Source organism: Curcuma longa, chromosome 4 (assembly GCF_044706935.1).
Source record: "Curcuma longa cultivar G26 ecotype Majalengka, Jawa Barat chromosome 4, ITB_CL_G26_1.1, whole genome shotgun sequence".
In the NCBI taxonomy this organism is placed as follows: domain Eukaryota; kingdom Viridiplantae; phylum Streptophyta; class Magnoliopsida; order Zingiberales; family Zingiberaceae; genus Curcuma; species Curcuma longa.
In genome coordinates this window covers 20,607,154-20,627,881 of record NC_133864.1, presented here as the reverse complement: position 1 = coordinate 20,627,881, position 20,728 = coordinate 20,607,154, and the positions used below count along the sequence as shown (strand labels likewise).

General features: G+C 36.1%; 1 protein-coding gene, 1 long non-coding RNA gene and 1 pseudogene across 2 annotated transcripts; 2 read left to right on the top strand and 1 right to left on the bottom strand.

Moving 5' to 3' along the window:
• Positions 1 to 2,361: 2,361 nt before the first annotated feature.
• LOC141828319 (uncharacterized) lies at positions 2,362 to 3,233 on the bottom strand. The gene is made up of 2 exons (XR_012601759.1): positions 2,654 to 3,233; positions 2,362 to 2,535 (listed from the first exon to the last, which is right to left on the bottom strand). It is a non-coding gene; the product is annotated as an uncharacterized LOC141828319 (long non-coding RNA).
• Positions 3,234 to 3,438: 205 nt separating this feature from the next.
• On the top strand, positions 3,439 to 5,469 carry LOC141828446 (NAD(P)H-quinone oxidoreductase subunit N, chloroplastic-like). Its single transcript, XM_074715875.1, has 4 exons — positions 3,439 to 3,805; positions 4,814 to 4,930; positions 5,030 to 5,115; positions 5,209 to 5,469. The coding sequence occupies exons 1-4, from the start codon at positions 3,476 to 3,478 to the stop codon at positions 5,294 to 5,296; spliced, it is 621 nt and encodes a 206-aa protein (XP_074571976.1). The 5' UTR covers positions 3,439 to 3,475; the 3' UTR covers positions 5,297 to 5,469.
• A 9,780-nt stretch (positions 5,470 to 15,249) lies between these two features.
• LOC141827775 (hydroxymethylglutaryl-CoA lyase, mitochondrial-like) lies at positions 15,250 to 20,421 on the top strand (annotated as a pseudogene).
• Positions 20,422 to 20,728: the final 307 nt, after the last annotated feature.

The following is a 20,728-nucleotide window of genomic DNA, read 5'->3' as shown; positions in this document are numbered from 1 at the left end:
TTAGATAAAAAATAAATGATAGATGTCTTCTTTATTTTTTTTTAAAGGAAGGCCCTCTTGACCATTTATATAAGTTAAGATATTTTTTTAATTTTTGTCTAATAATTTTATCATATTTATAGGGAACTTGTTAGATCCAGTGAATTAAGTCTTAAGTCTCAAGATTGATTCGATGTTATAAAACTTTTTTTTATCGATTATTAAAATAAATTAAAAAAAATGCTCACAACGGATGATCCATCGATCCCATATTCTTAGATCAATCTTTTATTTAAAAAATGTATTCATTAATTCACCCCGAGACTCAGTAAAACCACGCCGCCACTGCGATTACTTTGTTCTTTGTGATTATCAGCGTATGCCGCCATTTTGACAATTGGCAACCCAAAATTCAGCAAGACGACATTTTTATCGGTTATAACTTAAAAAGATTTTATTTTGATGAGGTCATAACATCATATATTATTTGACCTCAGTTATATAAATTATTATTCCTCAATCAAACTGTAATATTTTATTTTGCAGATAAATACTTGGAAAGATGAAAATATATTTTTTAAAACAAAAATAAATCAGCAATTTATTAAATCACGAACTCAACTTATTACCCTAATATGTGTCTTTGCCCAATGGTTTGCAAGATCACAATTAGGATTGTACGATTTTACGATCTGAAAATAATAAATCGATCTTAGATCAATTGGTAGCATATTTTATAGTGGAATTGAAATAAGAACATTGAAATTGTATAAAACCGATGAGATCATGTTGATCTCATATTATGAACGATTTCACACTCATCGCAACCATAGACAAGCGGACAACATCCTCATCGATGAGCAATAACAACAATGGAGGGGGTTCTCTTCAACAAGCAATGAAAGTGAAGGGGATGTGTAAGGGTACCTAAGGAGACGATATCAAAGTTTACGAAGGAGGACATGCAAGTCCCCGAGGCAATAGTACAACGGTAGGACATCCGGATTGTGACAAAATGAAATCCATCTCCCTAAAAAATAAAATCCACCACCCTACCCTAACGGTCTTAAACGGTCAGTCTCTTAATCATCTATGAGAAAGTAAATCAAAAAATTACAATTAATAACAACGAAGAAAGATATTATCTCGACTTCGTCGAAATTCAAATCCTTATCCTCTAGAAATCGTTTCGTCAACCAACTCAGTTATATCCAGAAATAAAACTGTATATAAATTTATTTTAAATTTTAACTATCATAAATAAATTATATTTATTTATTTTAATATTATGTCATCCTATTATTATTATTGCCATTATCATTAATAATATTATTATTAATTTAATTTATTATATTTTTTAAATAAACATCAAATTAATTTAATCTGCATTAACCTATTAATATTTTTGACAAAATCATACAATTCTACAATCAAACCTTGACCAATCTGCACCACTACAACATCCTACATAGTCGATCCCACAATCATTTATAAAGAATAAATCGAAAAACTATAATTGACCACAACGGAGAAAGATATTGACTTGACTTCGCCGAGATTAGAACCCTTATCCTCTTCTATAATTCTACTTCATCGCAACCAACTTAACTATATCCCGAGAGCAATTTTGATTATAATAAATACTTGGAAAGAGGAACTCAACTTTAAAAATTATCTAATACCTGTATTCAATTTTGATATTTTTCAAAGAACGTATTTATTACCCTAATATGGGTCTTTGCCCTATGGTTTGCCAGATCACAATTCAGATCGGACAATCCTACTATCCGAAACAAAGAAAGATATTATCTTGACTTCACCAAATTTCGAACTCTTATCCTCTTCTATAACTCTATTCCGTCATAATCAACTCAACTATGACTCAAGAACCATTCTAATTGTAATTCAATTCTACATAAGATCGCAATTCTACAAACTATACCTTGCCCATTAAAATTACAAACAAAGGTTGAACAAATCTTTACCTGCCTGAACTAAACCATAGTAAAAATCAAAAATCTTAATTGTTTTATTAAATACTTTCACACAAAAACATTTAATAGTCTAACGAGTTTAAATTTATATCAATTTAACATTATTACTCACCTATTAACCTCCTAGTCTCTCTATATATAATTTTGAATTGCTCCCGAAGCACAGCTCAAATGACAAAATATGAATAGCACAAACACAACCATGATCAATTCTCAACAAAGACATTAGCTCAACAACGAAATTGATTCTTAAAAAAAAATCCAATTACGAGTATGAACCACTTTATGCTTTTCTCAAATTTATCCAAATTTAAGACCTTTCAAGTTAGTAAATATTTTTGATCAAAAGGGTGATTTTGGATTTGAATTTGAATGGGGGCAAAGGAAATGAAAGAATAAAGTGTATATATTTATAAATTCATGTGGACAAGTGAAACTTTCACTAGATTAGTATCCCACCTGAGAAATCTCATGGCTGAGCCAAAGGGAAAAGACTAACTTTCGCGTTATTGGAGAAACCAGGCTGATATACTGATGCGTGAGCAGCCATGACATTGTTCCCCTGTGATCAGCAAGAAAGTTACTCCACTTACTTTTTATGATCAGCAATCAGAACAGAAATATGCAGTTCCTTGCTTCGTAGCCACGAACTAATACATGAACAAAGAAGATTTAGTTACTTTTTATGATCCAAGATCAACTCTTGAAAGCTGGGCAAAGGGTTTTGACTTCCAGTGCAAGTTTCTCAAATTGCCGTTATATCCAAAGGTTTCATCCTGCAAAAGTTCATGAGTAAACGAGAGAGAGAGAGAGAGAAAAAAAGGAAGTTATGATTTGAAAAAATGCGTCTTTTATCCTTCGCAGCACATGATAAGAAGTTTTTTTGTAGATCCATATAGATCAGCGAAAAGAAAATAAAATCGAAGAGATCAGCTTTCAAAGTTCAACTACAAGAAGAAAAAATACAGATCCTGAAACAAAAAAATTAAATACTTCCCCTTTTAGTTGAAATCAAAGAGATATCACCGGCGTCGTCGTCGTCGCAGATCAAAGGCTCTCCAGGGAAGGGGAGGAGTCCATGGAAGCCATCGGAATGGGAGGAATTGGAAGACACGAGTTTTGACGATCTCCACCCGATCCTCCATTGATCCGTAGAGGAAAGGAGAGGAGATGAAGCATCAAGCATGGAGTTTTCCAACCCAACCCCATCCCAAGAGCTTCCAGGAACGCTTCTCCCGTTCCCTCTGGCCACACCGCCGCTAGGTTTGCTGCCTTTCTGTGATCGCCATGGCCATGGATGCGGTTTTTTAGATAGGTACGAGGGTTATTTTCACTTTGGCCCTGTGATTTCATAGGTTTCTCAATGGGCCGTGCTGTGGAACTCCTTCGAGGAATTGGGCCGGGTCCGGCCCACATCTTATCCCCTTTCCCGCCACAAGGCGCTTCTTCCCGAGCCACACAAGAAACTGCTTCGTTATCCTGCGAGAGAGGAGGAGAGAGGGATGGCGTCATCGGCCACCGCCTTTCACCTGGCAACGCCGCTTCGATCGGCGAGTGGAGTTCAGCAAAGGCGGAGGAGGGCGGCCGCAGTGGGCGTGAGGTGCGGGCTGGCGGATCTGATCGGGGGCGACCTGATACTGCCGGATCTCGGGCGGTGGCTGGAGGACGTGGAGAAGCACAAGGCGTTAGCGATATACTCGCCTCACGAAGGCGGGTACGAGGGGCGCTACCTCAATCGCCTGCGGTACCAGGGCTACCGATTCCTCGACCTCACCGCCCGCGGCCTCGGCGACCTCGAGTCCACCGTCACAAAGATCCACCCCGTTTGCCCCGTCCGTAATCTCCTCTTTCCATGATTTCCATTACTTATTTCTGCTATTTAATTTGATTAAAACAATCTTTTTAATCAACTTGCACATGATCTTCCTTACCATCAACCACATTGTCTTCTGTTTTTTCATGCCAATGTACCCCCCTCACGTTTGTGAGGTAATAAGATTAGTTTGCCATCCATCAGCACAAGCTCTAAGTTTGTAATCGCAACATTAGGAACTAGGAAGGGAAGAAACCGCTACATAGTTTATCATAAGAAAACACACCATCGAACCCTATACCTGGAGTTTGACCAGACCTTCTGAGTGAAGTGATCTGACTTTGTAGGCGTTTCTTTAGCAATATAACAATCATTTAACTGAATTTGCACTTGTTGCATCTGTACAACTTCATCTTCAAGAGGCAGTACATCAGATGACTAAATGGCTTCTTCAGTGTTAACACTCAAACTCCATTTGCTTGACATGATCAAGCAAACTTGCATCATCAAATAGATTAACAAACTCTTAGCAGATGTCACATACCAAGATCTTTGAAATTAGTATCTGAATTAGTAGTGGGTTTAGGTGACACAGGAAGCCACAATCTAAACCTCTTGTACCATCAACCTGTTCAACAAATTTGCCTGCTTTAGATCTAGCTTCAAGCTGTCCTGTTGACATGAAAATAAGGTAGACACTTACAACTAAATGCAAGATCGTGGATTTACGGACTGTATTTCTTCAGGAGTCTTTAGACTACCCAAATTTAAGGGGGCAATCACTGAATAGCAGATGATAGCAACAATGTTTGCACTATGCAGGACTAGATAGTATACAAGGAGATCTATGCCAATAATTGTCCTATTAATCATCTCTGCTAGAAGATGTTTAAAAACATTTAAAATGATGGAGATGATGGGGTTGCCAATGTTTAGAATCTGACCTAGTATTGTATATTTGTGTTTTAGCTTCTAAGAATTGAATACTTATGCACAAACGTTTAGCTCACTAAATGTTTGCATGCAGCCTCATCTAGGAAAACAGCCCATAGCAAGATGGTACTTCCCACCTGAAGTGGATTACAGGCTTTCCTTGATGTCACCTGATGCCAAGGGCCTTGTTCTCTGGATCATAGAAGCCAAGGTTTAGTTTTCTTTGACTTCAGATGCATAGCTCCCTCATTGTCAACTATAAATGCAGATTTAATTAATGTACACACTTAATTCAATCATCCAAAAATAGGTTCTTTCAAAGGCCGAGTTGCAATTCCTTGCCTTGCTTCCAACCCTTCGTCCAAAAGTTAAGGTCATAGCAGAATGTGGGAACTGGTAAACTTGACCACCACTTTTGTTGAGCTCGATTGCATGTCTCTCTTATGTTGTTATTTGGCAAGGTTAATTTCTGTTATTTGATGAGTGCAGGAGAAAGTTTGTGTGGAAGCCATTGAGAGAAATAGCAGGCCTTCCAGCAGCTGAAGAGCCATCAAGCAGTCTTCAGCCAGAAAAATGAGGTGTTATGGCTTTTAAATTAGATGGCCTCATTTTAAACTCCTCTACTCCACTGTTGATTCCTTCTCATACTTTGATGGATAATTTGTTTTCTTATCATAAGTAATTGTACATGTTTTTTTTTCCTGAATTTATGCAATTAAAATCTTTCTTAATGTTATTGTCAATACTCTATATCTCTGTTTCAAGATGAGACATGATAAGAATGGTCATTGGAAATCATTGAGTAAATTAAATTTCGTATTTGTGAACATGCAATATTATGATAAGGTAACGATTCTTAAAGGTTATCCAAATACTAAAAAAAAGGATAATCAGTTAGTCGCATTTACTCAATCCCTGGGGGTGATTGGTCCGGTCCTACGAAAGTTTCCCATTGGCCATCAGGGTAAATCGGGAAACGCACGCAGCGGCCAACCCAGATGCCCAGCATCCTTTGATTGTGATTTCTATTTGGAGGAAAATTCCTACAAATACGCCGTAGCTGGGGATGAACCGCAGGTGCCTGAGTGACAACCTGGATATCCTACCGTGGCACCATCACCCCGGAGACAAGGTTATCCAAATCCTAAAATGATAATCCCAGTAGCCACATCTCTGGGGGTGGCAAGGTTATCCAAATCCTAGATTGTCTCTTGAGTGGACATTATATTTCAATAAATATTAATTATTATTTTATTTTAAATTGGCAACATATCTCATGACATAATAATAAATATTATATATATATATATATATATATATATATATATATATATATATATATATATATATATATATATAGCTTCTAGCAGTTTTTCTTGAAGATAGCAGTTTTTTTTGTTTTTTGTTTACTTCTAGCAGTTTTGAAGCAAAATTTCATGCTTCATTTGAAATATAAAAAACTGAATCTGCAATTGAAAAGGAGCACGTGTATTATTTTTCAAATGAAGATTTCTTTTTTTTTCTCGATTAAATGCCATCTATTTTATTCGCACATACCAGGTAGCTATCTTTGAAGGTGAATATTGATAAAGATTATGAAAAATTATTGAAAGAATAAAAAAGAAAGACATAATGATGCGTTACGTTCAACAAGGAATTAGAATAATTATTTTTCCTCTTATTTTTTTGTATATCAAGAGAGACTCGACAAATATTAAAATAAAAATTTTAAAGAATAAAGAAGATAATTATATTAAAATTTCTATCTTTGTAGAGAGCTTTTGATAATTTAAGAATGGAGGAACTAAAGACCATATAAAATTTCTTTTCACATGTCTCAAATATTATCAATTAAATAAAAGGCTCTTAGACATAGAAGATAAAAAAATTATTGAAAAAGTATTTTAATTTCTGCCGCTTAATTATGTTATTGCTACAAATGAAGAATCAAATGACTTGTCAAAAATGACTATGTATAAATTGATTGATTTATTTTTTACATGTAAGTAAAAAATCAATAGTTCTAATACTCTTTTGCAAAAATGTGAAATCTGTCATCCTAACAGTCCCACACAGTCGGTTCCACAATCATATGTGAGGAGGTAAATCGAGAAATTGTAGTTGGCCACGACAGAGGAGGGTATTGTCTCCACGACCATCTGTGAGGAGGTAAATCGAGAAATTATAGTTGGCTACGACAGAGGAGGGTATTGTCTCGACTTCACTGAGATTCGAACCCTTGCCCTCTTCTACAAGTCTGCTCCGTCGTAACCAACTCAACTATGCCCCCGGGCAATAGTTCTAATACTCTTCTGCAAGAGGTGGAATCCGCCACCTCAGCGACCCCACATAGTCGCCTCCACGACCATTTGTGAGGAAGTAAATCGAGAAAATGCAATTGGTCACGACGGAGGAGGGTATTGCTCGGCTTCGTCGAGATTCGAACCCTTGTCCTCTTCTGTAAGCCTACTCCATCGTAACCAACTCAGCTATATTCCGGGGGCTAATAGTTATAATACTCAATCAATTGAACAAGCTTTCAGATCAAGTAATTATTATAGGTCGTTTCAAGACATTATATAGACTTAATGAAGATCAAAATACAAAAAGAAAAAAATCATCAATTGGAGGAAAAATATAAAGAAAACCAATTGGAAAGGTAAGACATAATAAAAAAATCAGGTAATGCTTACTCTTACATTATTTGCAAAAAAAATCAAATAATCACAAGTCAAAAGATTATTATTTTAAATGCAAGAGAAGCAAAACTCCTAACCACTTTTGAGGATTGTTGGTTTCAAAATAAGAAGAGAAAAAATATCACAAATTGCTTGAAAGAAATAACATGAAATTCTATTCTATTTTCAAAGCATCGATAGAGAAATAAAGATAGCGGTGCTAGCAACCACATGAGAAATAAAGATATATTTATGGAGCTTAATCCAAACATTAACTCAAGCATCATTCTCAGTGACGGAACCTATAAGAGTTTAAAAGGAAAAGCCATCATTGTTGTCCAAACCACGAGAGGTAATAAAAATCTTATTACTAATGTTCTTTATGTTCAGAGTCTTTTGTACAACCTCTTAATTATTGGACAACTTATTCAAAATGATTTTTCAATCCATTTTGATGATGGAAAGTGTAAAATTTTTTATAAAAAGAAAAATAATCCTGTGGCAAATGTTGAAATGAAGAATAAAACTTTTTTCATCGTATTGTCAGTAAACAATAATTGTGCATTTAAAATGGAAGATGTAGATTTGTCTCATCTATGATATTTGTGATATGGTCATCTTAATCAAAAGGGTCTTCATTCTTGGTGATCGATTAATGAAAAAAATGCATAAGTTTCCATTTTCAAAGTCGTCATAGCAAGCAAAAACACCACTTGAACTTGTCCATTCAGATATCTATGGACCAATGCAAACTCCTACTCCTACGAAGAAAAAATATTTTATTATCTTTGTGGATGACTTCACCATAATGATGTAGATATACATTCTTAGTTATAAATCTGAAGCATTTTATTATATATTTTTCTATAATTTAAAGCACTGGTAAAGAGACAAAGTGATTTTCTTACGAAAACTTTAAGAATTAATCGGGACGCAGGATTTCTCTAGAATCCATTCATGGAATATTATAAAGTTAATGATATTAAAAGATAATTGACAATTAGTAGATGCCCTCAATAAAATGACATAGTCGAAAAAAATCGCATGATTGTTTAAATGGCAAGAAGCATGCTAAAAGGCAAGGGAATTCCAAATCTATATTGGGCAAAAGTTGTACATATAATTATATACCTTCTCAATCAATCACCAACTAAAGCTGTCAAAAATAAAGCCTCATATGAAGCTTGGTGTATGAAAAGGTCAGGAGTTGATCATTTCAGAATATTTGGCAGCATTACATATGCACTTATACCATCACAAGATCGTGAATATTTAATTTGATAAGAAAGGCCAAAAACTTCTTTTTTTTTTGCTACAGCGATGAATCGAACGGATACCATTTGTTAAATCCATTAACAAATAAATTCATTATATCTCGAGATGTTATCTTTGATGAGAAAACTACTTGGAATTGGAAAGGGAAAGAAGTTGCCAACTCAATCACCTCATTTTGATAATCTAATATCATTTCAACCTAGTCCATCTCAAGTCCACAATATTACTAATATGCTTCCCGTAGAATTTCCTATAATTAATGAACAAAGTGACTCAGAAATCCCCCAAGAAAAATCCAATTGCTAATTGAAATCTATGACTCCGTTGAGTTTGAGTTGTTCTCTTGTGAACTTCAATTTTTGAAGAAGCATCAAAGAATGAAAGCAATGCATGATGAACTATCCACAACTGAAAAAAATATATATAGGAGCTCGTTGACTTGCCTATTGGTCTAAAATAGGTTTGTAAAATTAAATACAATGAAGATGGCTCGATTCAAAAATACAAGGCTCAAGTCGTTGCAAAAGGATATTCTCAACAATGATAAATTGACTTCATAAAAATATTTGCTCCAGTTGCAAGTATAGAAACAATTCATATTGCTCTAACTTTTGCAACTTAGTTGGAAATAAATATTTTCAACTTGATGTAAAATCAATATTCTTGAATGGAGAAATTCAGGAGGAAGTATATGTCGAACAACTTGAGGATGTATTTGATTCAAATTATCATGCACATAATCATAGTTACGGGGAATAAAACATAACATAACATTATTTGGTTCGATCCTAAGTAATGCAACAAAACTTATTTGGTTTATTATATTACCCTTGGTTTCACAAAATATAACCTAATGTTTTACTATTTTAAATCATCTTATTTAAGCCTAAATTTTTAATTCATTTTGTTTTTTACTGCGCCAATGGTCGATTTTTTTTATTTATTGTGTCAATGGTCTCCCTTACCCATGCACTCTTGCCATTGTTGCCAGCTGGCGTCGCCGCCGCTACGAGTTGGCATCGTCGCCGCTATGAGTCGACGTCGCTGTCGTTGCAAGTCGACGTTGCTACCGTTGCGAGCAGGTGTCGCTGTTACTGCAAATCGATGTCGTCGTTGGCTAATGTCTTTCCATCACTAGCAATTCACAAGCTGCTGCTCCCCCTCCGTCTGGGTATCATTATAGAGAATGAAAGAAGAGAACTGGTGTCGCTGCTAGCCGTCATCGCTGCCGTCGTTTGGTGTCGTCATCGCTTGTCGACACCTTCCCATCACCAATAAAATGAGCCATCCCCTTCATCCACCCCTCCCCCACCTCCGCTCCTTCCTCACCCTAAACAACCACATATTCGCCTCTGTGCGTAGAACTGTGAGGATAATTTTGTTATTAACTCTAAAATCCAAGAAAACCTAAGGCTTCTGAGGTAATTCTTCATTACCTTTTACTAACATTTTGTTGACATTTGTCATTACCTTTTACTAACATTTTGCTGACATTTGCTGATGTGGCGGACATTCTTCACTACTTGAGAATTGGTCATTACCTAAACCAAATAGGGTTATCAATGATAACCTTTGATAGATAACCAAGGTTATCGTTAACCAAACGCACCATGAGAGTTTTGATATCAAAGGAAAACAAGTCTTTCAACTTAAAAAATATTACATGGGTTAAGGCAAGCATCCCGAGTATGTAATAGCAAAATCAACAATTACTCCATAGAAAATGACTTCAATCAAAGCGCAAGTAAATCATCTCTCCATGTGAAGACAGTTGAAAAGGACTTCTTGATCGTGTGCTTTTATCTCGATGATCTCATCTACTTTGGGACCAATAAAACTATAGTGGAAAAAATTTAAAAATAAAATGATGAAAGATTTTGAAATGATAGACTTGGGACTTATGAAATATTTTCATGGAATTTAAGTCAAGCAAAGGCTAATTGGAAAAAAATTTCTATCTCAAGAAAGATGCATAGAATATCTTCTCAAAAAAATTCAACATGAGTAGTGCAAGCTAGTCTCCCTCCTATGACATTAAATGAAAATTTTCAAGTTAATTACAATAGTGAAAAGGTTGATGTCACTCTCATAGAATATTAATTGGTTCCTTAATCTATCTTAACACAAGGTCATATATGTAGGATTGAAGAGAGCGCTAGAGGGGGGGGGGGGGGGGGGGGGGGGGGGGGGGGTGAATAGCGCTATCTTTTAGCATTTTCTTGATTTTCATAAATTCGTTGAATATTTTCATTCGTTCGTGAATCAGAGAATGTTGCAGCGGAAATAAAAGAATCATGACACAAGAAGAACACAAGATCTTTTTTTACTTAGTTCACAGCCATAGGCTGCTACTCTAAGGCCCACGATCTTTGATCATTTACGTATGAACAATCCACTAATTAATTCCTTCCTTATGGAGAGGTGTTGTAACGATTTACAAAACAGAATCACAATAAAAACTTTATCGTAGAAATTAAAGCATACAATAAATCGTTACCCAAATCGGAGAATGACATGAAGCTTGCGGTGCGAACTCTAGCATTACGATGACTTCTAGAGTGATCCTTCGTGCGCAGACTGTCGTCGGGTTACTATGGAATGCTTTGAATTGATGTTTGGAAGCGTTCTGTCGAAGCTCTTTTATAAGGCTTTCCGGGCGCCTAGATTCCCCTTCCAGGCGCCTCCACGTCGATCCGCCATCGACGCTATTGACTCGGCACTTTCAGTCACCTAGATTCTGTAGGGATCTATATGCGTCATCAAACAATTTTAATCGCATATACGCAGCGAAAAACAGGATCCCTCTAGAAGATCCATGCGAAAAACATACTCGTTTGACGATTCTACCTACTAGAATCGAGGTTACCTTTGATGCGAGCCCTTCGCAATCCCGACAGCAGCTCTTGCCTTCAAAGGTTCACGGATCTCAACACGATCAGTGTGTTTGCGCCTCCACGATATCCACACAAACACTGAGATGAAGAAGAACCAAACTGTGATGCTAGCCACAAGGTAGGCAAGAGCATCCAACAACCCTTCATCAAGAGCCTCTCACTCCTTTTTATATCCTACCATGGGATATGAAGGATGAAGGATTTTTTGGCTTTTAGTGATCTAAAGAATTAATATTTTATTAACTTCCATGCATCTCATGCATGAAGATCTTTCTCTTCTTTTAATGAAGATCATGCATCTCATGCATGATAATCTTTCTCTTCTTTTAATGAAGATCATGCATCTCATGCATGATAATCTTTTGATGAATTCGAATTGGCTTGTGTGACTTGAGTCCAATTCGAGTCTCACACAATCTGAGTTGACTCGAGTCCAACTCGAGTCCAACTCAATCTGAATTGACACTAAGGGCTAATTCTAACAGATTCCCCTTCCAGTCAACTCCGTGCTGACATGGAGGTACCGGATGAATTTTGACTTCCACTGCGATTATCCGAATCCGAGTCGCCTGGATTCACCTTCCAGGCCCTTGGACCTCTGGTCGTCTGGATTCCGGATAGAGTCGCTCGAAGTCAAAATTCTCGTCTCTTCAATCTGCATTACAAGTTAGTCCAAAAGCCAAAGCAACAGAATTGGATTAACATTTTTTGAACTGTTAAGTGGTCTTAACTTCAAGTTTCCAGTGAACTCCTGGGTTAGACCGACGCCTACTATTCCACTCTGGGAACGCACCCTTACCCACTCCACTTGGAAGAATTTACCTGATTTGTCAATAAGTATGTTGGACTTTTCGCTTAGCCATAATCCTTGGCCCCCAGGATTTGCTGCTAGGCTATCGATCCACCTGACCGCCTAGACTTCCACCAAGCATCTGGTTCTCTTGACCTGGTTGGATTTCTGTCATGCTTCTCGGTTCTCCTGACCTGTCTGGACTTGCACCTGGTGCACTTGACCTTACTAAGACTTCTGTCTGATCCTCCAAACCAGGACTTACCTTCGCCTAGTCGCAATTAGGATTTACTTTGTCTAGCCTCAACTAGGACTTTTCTATGCTCCCTGCACACTAGATAAGCTTGTCAGTACACAACACACACTTAACTTGAACCTCGTGTCATCATCAAAATAAAGGTTCGATCATCTGGTGCTCTCCGCACCAATAATATATCACACATTTAGTAAGTTTGCTATCTAGATTCGTAAATGAACCGAATTCATTTAGCAGTAACAAAAAGGATCTTAAGATACCTTAAAAGTACAAAGAGTCATGGTATTGAGTTCAAAAAGGAAATCAAATGTAAGCTTAGTAGGTACATAGATAGTGATTGGGCAAAATCAAATGTAAGCTTAGTAGGTACATAGATAGAGGTTCAAAAAAAAAACCTCTGGATATATCCTTTGTCTAGGATCAAATGTGATATCTTGGAGCTCAAAGAAATAAAAATCTATAACATTATCTTCAATAAAAGCAGAATATATAACTACAATAGATGCAACTTGTGAGCCAGTTTGAATTAAAAGAATTTTGAAAGATTTAAAATTTAAACAAGATGAACAAATAATCATTTATTTTATGACCATATGTCTACAATTCCAATGATAAAGAATCCAAGCATATTGAACTACGATATCACTTCATTCGAGATTTAGATAATCAAAAAGAAATACGCATGAAGTTTATCAAGACATAATCAGCTAGTAGACATCATGATAAAAGTCGACACAATTGATAAATTTAACAAATTCAAGAAGCAACTAAGATTATAAATTAAGAGGGAGTATTGAATGATATTAATTTGTAATCTTTGACACGCCAATGGAAATCTAATTTGAACACATTATTCTAGAATTTCATGGTCAAAGTTTGGGAAATGAAGAATTGCTTCGGAAAGTTATCAAGAGTTAATAAACAATTGTTGTCAAGAGTTAATAAGTGAGCAAGTTAAAAATATTAAGAGAGCAAATGTAAGAAATGTAAATGTAAGCAACTCTTCCATTTCAATCTAAAATCTTATTTCCTCAATTATTTAGCTTCCACACCCAACCATCTCAACCCATAACTTGGATTTAATCTATAGATCATTTTAATAGACTGACTATCTTCAAGTCAGACTTCAATATACCGACTACCTTTAGGTAGGACTTTAATAGGTTGACTACCTTCGGATCGATACTCGGGATATTGAATAGAGAGGAAATCTTTCGCAAAAAAGTCTACAAAGACTTAAAGAAGTTGTTAGAATTGGGGACTAAGGTAAAATTTAACGTAGCCTCTCTGACACTTAAGTCAGACCTTAAAGAAAAAGTGGAGAGAATGACTAGAGAAAAGTAAAGAGAGTAGAAAGTTATGAGATTACTTCCCTTGATGGTGTAACATGTTACCTTTAAATAGAAAATGAAAAGGTGGCTCAGGTTCATAACGAGCACACCTCTTCATTTGGTTGCTAAGAAACACCTCTCTTGGTGATTGGTGCCTTAACTGTAGTATCCTTTGGTAATCAACGCTTCAGCAATTGTCGAGCCGAATCACAATTTGGATGAACCACATTCAGATGCGGCTCAAATTGAATTGAGTTGAGGTCTTCTTTTTGGGCTGTTTCCATCAAAGTCTTAACTGGAGTTCGTCTTGATTGAACCTGAACAAGGCTTGTCTTGACCTGAGCTCATCTTGACCAGATTTGAGCTCATCTTGACTTTAACTTCTAACTTAGCGTGACTGTTGATTTGACTATGCCATGTGAAAATAACTATCTCCGCCGCATCAGTAAACAATGAAGTATCGGACGGTTAAGAGCCTAATCCAAGGTGAGCTAAGGACAACATAAAATATTAATGAAGTCGTAGACGTAGAGGTAAGAGAGTAGATTATGAACTCAAGGATGATGGGGATTATATATGAATTGGCTAATACAGTGGAGGTGCTAAGTTAGAGTTGCCGTGATATTTTTAATGAAATTTGCTTCATTTTAAAGATAATGAAACTCTTGAGTTATGACGTCATAGCATGCTTTATTTTTTCGAATGAAAACTGTGGTCCCAGGGCCGAGGCCTAACTAATTTCATTAACTCAATTAGTTGAGACCACCTAATTGCAAATCATAATTAATTCATTAATAATAATAGTAGTGGTAGGTAGACGTTAACTATGACAAACATGTTTTTAACCCAAGTTAATAATTAATTTCTAATTTTTCATTAAATTAAACAACCATTTAGGTTAAAAATAGTACACTTTCTAGAACATCTAGTTGCCAACACGTAATTGCTCCGGTAAACCCTCGTTGTCGTCAATGTATGAAAAATGACGAATAATATAAAGCCAAAAGGCGCGGACTATTGAAAGAACACGTGTCAGAATTGACGGCACCCAATGCGGTGTCCCGTGCACCAAAGCACACAGTGGATCGGTTAAAAACAAACGACGTAACTACTGACTTGAACCGTCAAATCCTACGTCCAGGAATGCGACTGAGTCGAACGTTAGCCGAGGATCGACGGCTCAGATAATTTTAAGCTCCCGGAAAATAGGGTGCGATTAATTAATGCTCGGTGCTCTGTGGCCGACGACGCGTTCTTGGTCCCCTCGTACGGCTTTCCTCCCACCTACCTCAAGTCCACCTTCTCCCCCTCTATTTCCTCCTTCGCGCGTTTGATTTTTTGCGGCGTCGATCGGAGTTGTAGGTGGGCGAAAAGGGCAAGGCACCGGTCTGCTAACTTGATAGTGCAAGGTCCCCTAACAATCAACTCGATCGAATCGCTTGCTTCGCTTCCAATCGAAGTGTACTCTTTCACCTGTTTGAAATTGAGAAAGGAGAATCTTTGGTTCATCTGCTTGCTCCCTCGTTCTCTTCTGAGTTTTTGGTTTCAGGTCAGCAGGAAACTGTCTTCTTTCTCCCCCCTTTTTGTGATGGTCTGAGGAATAAATTGGTGGTTTAACTTTGATGTTTAGTTTAGTTTTGATGATTCCATGATTTGATTTCATTTAAAGAAACTTCGATTTTCTTTTTCTGGGCTAAGTTTTGACTTTTTTTATTTTTCGTAGAATGTAAACAATGTGCAAATGTTGTTTTTAGGCGACGAAATAAAATGGTGTGTTTTGAGGTTCTGCGCATGCCAAATTAATGCATTTCTGTGTTCATTTTGAAGTCTGGAGTTACCAAGTTCTTAGCATTCAGTCGAGATTCATTTTGAAGTCTGGACTTCAGTTGCATTCTTAGTTTTTTTTTTAAATTTCTCTTGAAAACCAGTGTTATAATGTCATGTTCTCCTCCTTTGTAATTTTTTCAGCAAGAATTTGAGGTGTTATTTTAACACAGTAGACTAGTAATTCTTCTTATTTTTGAATAATAATCAACTAGTTTAAGAACATACATTTCAACAAAATGTTTGTGGAAGTAATTATCATCTAGTTTAAGTATCAATTTTTTTTCTAGGAAGTGCATTAAAAACTTTTGTCATACTAATTTTTGTATTAGTTAAAATCTAAGGGTGGTGGACCAACTGCTTCTTGCAGGGGCGCTCTTATAATTGGCATTCATTGTAAAAATGTCAAGCTTAGAGGAGCCTCTAGGTTTTGATAACATGCCAAGATTGAGTTTTATTGGTAGGCTTCAACGTTCCACTTCCACTGCCTGTAGGCCAAGAGTTGATGACACTGAAGCTGGTTGTTGCCTAATTGAAGCCAGAGAGTGTAGCTCATCTAACAGTTGCAGGTAAGTTTGACAGTTGGATTATAGTTCATTATGATTTAAGGTTATTCCTTTTGAAAATCTCTAGTAATTAGTTTTATTTGGTTTTTTTACATTTATCTTAATTTTCTGCATGTGCTAAAATAGCTTTTTTCTGCATGGATTCCAAGAGTCAATAGATAGAAGTTTTTTTCAGTTCTCTTACTTTAATTACTTGCAGTAAGGGAAGCCAAAAGAAAGATTAAATTATTATTTCAAAATTTTATATGATAGTTGTCTAAAAAAAAAACAACCCGGCCTCACCTAGTGGGATAAGGCTTGGTTGTTGTTGTTGTAGTTGTCTAAAAAAACAAATTATTTTGATACTACAAAAAGTTGTGTAATAAATATATTAGGATATTATATATAAAAATTCACCAACCTGTTGTTTACATGATGTGAATTGACTATTTTCTGCTATTGTTCTTCAGGGAGAAATGCATTCGACATAAATATTGTAGGAGTGTTGTTATTAATGCTAGACCATGAGAAGATCTCCTAGAACCCTTTCCTGCAATGATGCAGTACTGTATGCCATAGGGTCATTAATATTTTTCTTTGTACACTTATATTCACTAATGCATTTATTTGTGGTAGATGGACTCCCATTGATTTAAAGTAAAGAATGGCTACTGCCTGATGGGCTATTATGGGAAATTTTGCACCCAAACTGAAAGCTTATATGTGATCTTTTATATGAAATGCCCAACTGTGTTATAAAGAAATCTCTCTGCTTGAATGGCTAATTTGTGAAAGTATTCACTATTATGTTGTAGGTGCATGAATAAATAATTGGTGGCTATGTCATGTCAAATGTAATTAGGAAAGGTACAAAAGGAAATTTGATGATTTGTTTACTGAATTAGAATTCTAACTCTTTTGTTACCAAATGTTCATGTTGTTTTTACCTTTCAAATGCTATGAATGTTATCACACTTGTGTTCCATTGTGATCCAAGAGAATTTCTTTAGTAGTGTGAATAAGAGAACTTGGTGCAGCATTCTTAGATAAAATATAATTTTGCATTATTTGCTTTGGAGTTTCATGATTTTTTTTTCTGATTTCCACTTTATTCTGAAATTACATGATCATAGTTCAAAATGAATTTCTCCTCTTTGTTTGTTTTAAGTCATTACTATTTTCTGTGGTCTGTTTCTAATCAGCCTCAACTTTCTTCTTGTCAGTGAAGATTATGGCTGGAGGAGACAAACAAGAGAGAAAATTTCTAGAGATTCCCTGGTTTGGTTATCACATGATGATGAGAATCAAGTGGTATTCAACAAGGTTTTTGTGACTCATTGGTTCAGCAAAATCCTTTTTATGGGTCCTCTTGGAATAACTTGCATATGTGCATTTTTAGATAGCAAAATTCCCTTGTAAAGAGTAATGGAAAAATGAATAATTTCAGCTTATTTTAATGTTGAGATTAGTATCAATACCAGAGAATGTTTTGAATTTAGAGTAATCCTATGTGTTGAGTAGAAATCGCATACCCCTTGAAACAGAACCCTGTTGTCATAGGACTTATGCTGGAGAATAATCCTTTTTCCCATGTGTTCATACATAACTTAGGTTTTCAAATTTTTTTTCAATTTGTTCTTCATATTCTTTCATTTGACTTTTGTTAATGCCCTGTAACTCATGTTATAGCTGGCCGTTGTTGCTTGATTTTGTCTTGCATTACATATTCAAGAAAAAAATATAATCAAACTGATAAATGTCGCATTTGCAGTTTTTTGGTGGCATGCCAAAATTTGTGAAAATAGTTGAAGTTGGTCCTAGAGATGGTTTACAAAATGAAAAGCACATTGTACCTGCAGCTGTAAAAGTTGAATTAATAAAGAAGTTGGTTTTGTCTGGTTTATCTGTTGTTGAAGCCACAAGCTTTGTTTCTCCAAAATGGGTACCACAGGTAATAACAGTTCCTATTGAGTCAATATGTTGTTTATTGAACTTGTAAATTTTTAATAGTAAAAAAGCGTAAATATACTTTTTTCAAAGGAACTTACAAAGGTTCACTTCTAATGAAGTGATGAACAAGAGAGAATGGTAAGATAATATAAGCCAATTATTCTTAAATTGAATATTTCTAATCTTATACAATTAGGACCCAAATTCTGTATCTAATTTCTCAATATAGTCTTCAAAGCTTGAAATATTTGATTGAGGGGAACAACATGATTCCCCATTCATGATATATTGAACCTTCAAATTTTGAGATCAGTATTTTGCTGCAGTTAGCAGATGCTAAGGATGTTGTGGAAGCAATTCATGATGTTCATGGTGTCAGATTACCTGTCCTGACTCCAAATCTAAAAGTAAGTTCAATAGTTTATGTCTGAACCTAAGGTTGCAGGGTAGCTCTCATTATCTGAGGAAGAGTTTATAGTTACACAAGGAATATTCAGGGATTTAAAGCAGCTATTGCAGCTGGTGCAAAGGAAGTCGCAGTATTTGCATCAGCTTCTGAGTCCTTTTCCAAGTCAAACATTAATTGCAGCATTGAAGAGAGCCTTACACGTTATCGTGAAGTTATTGCTGCTGCAAAAGAACTCAACATACCTGTTCGTGGGTACGACCTTCCTCCCTATCCATAGTTATCTGTCATTACCATTGTAAAGCTCAATCTCAACCAAAGAATATTTAGCTAGCTTTTTACACATTTTATCATACCTGTCATAGATTATACCCTCCCAACTTGGTGGTTTATCATTTGCTCCGTCTTCTTAGCCATCAATTCTGGTGTCTGTACAACTGCTGTCTTTTCCCCCTTGATATCAAATGTATGTTGTGTGCAACTGCTATTCTAATCCAGTGACCACATATTCTCGAGAAAACCTCAGTTTGTCCAGATTCTGGTTTGAATTTGGCTGCCAACAACTTGCTTGAAGATTCACATTATTTTCTTGTTTCAAGATGATAGGCTAATGCACTACTTACTATCTAGAGTGCTATGTAGCAATGGGAATCCACTGGCTGTTGCCCCCTTTTCCAAATGAAAAGGGAGGTTCACCTCAGTGTGGTATTTGCGATATTCTCATTATTTTTTTTTCTTTCACATTTTATGTTCCTTTTTTTTTCTTTTTGCATTCAGCACTAATTTTTCTGATGGCATCTCAAATGGACCTCATTTAATTGATAGGTATGTGTCCTGTGTTGTGGGATGCCCCACAGAAGGACCAATGCCTCCAGAAAAGGTGGCATATGTGGCAAAAGAACTCTATGACATGGGCTGCTATGAGATCTCACTTGGTGATACCATTGGCATTGGTACTCTAGGTAAGATTGAGTAAACTGTTTTGGCTTTCTTGAGCCGAGCTCCAAATTTTAATGACTATTAAGACTGTCGATCCTGAAACATCAATATTGTGTTGGTAGTAGTTTTATCCACACTGTATCAATTCAAACACGATGCTAGTCTAACATGGATATTTCTGCCATGAAGGTTCTGTGATCCCAATGCTAGAAGCCGTGACTTCACTCATTCCAGTGGACAAGATTGCTGTCCATTTCCATGATACTTATGGCCAAGCACTTCCAAATATTCTGGTGGCCCTCCAAGTAAGTAAAATCCTCCATTTTTTTTCTAGGAAGCACATAGCCAATCCCGAATATTTGGGACTAACACAACTTGTTGGCGATAACCACGACTACTTTTAAACATGTCCATTGCTTTTATAGATGGGAATCAGTGTTGTGGATTCGTCTGTGGCCGGCCTGGGTGGATGCCCACGCGAAGGGAGCTTCCGGGAATGTTGCCACTGAAGATGTAGTGTACATGCTACATGGTTTAGGGATAAAAACCAATGTGGATCTGGGAAGCTTATGGCTGCTGGTGACTTCATTTGCAAGCACCTGGGCCATCAGTCTGGATCAAGACTGCCTTTGCATTGAGCAAGGCCAGCTGATTCGTCGAAGATTAATCATGTTTGAGATGTCAAAACACACATCGATCTTTATATATGTTACAGACCACTATACACCCTTAACAAGGGGTCGATATTCGATATCAAAGCATTTGCAATTTGAAGTTTGCATAAAATAAATGAGAAATTCAATTTGCCAGTGAAGTCTCTCTGTGCCAAATTGCACTTCACAGAAGTGATGGTTATTGCTGATTGTTGTGTGGACTGGACTGCTAGTGATCAAATTGCTTATGTCTGTTCTAATTGTTGGTTGGTGTTTTTTGATTTAGGTCAGTTAAGATCTAAAAATAATACAATTCAGTATTTGGTCTAATTATGTTTTTAATTTTGGCTTTATTTACTGATTAAAGACCATTTTTATTGGGGATGATGCATTCTTATCTAATTAAGGCTCATTTTATTGGTTTTAGCGTGTATGTATATAACTTTTTAAGAAAATACTAATTATTGT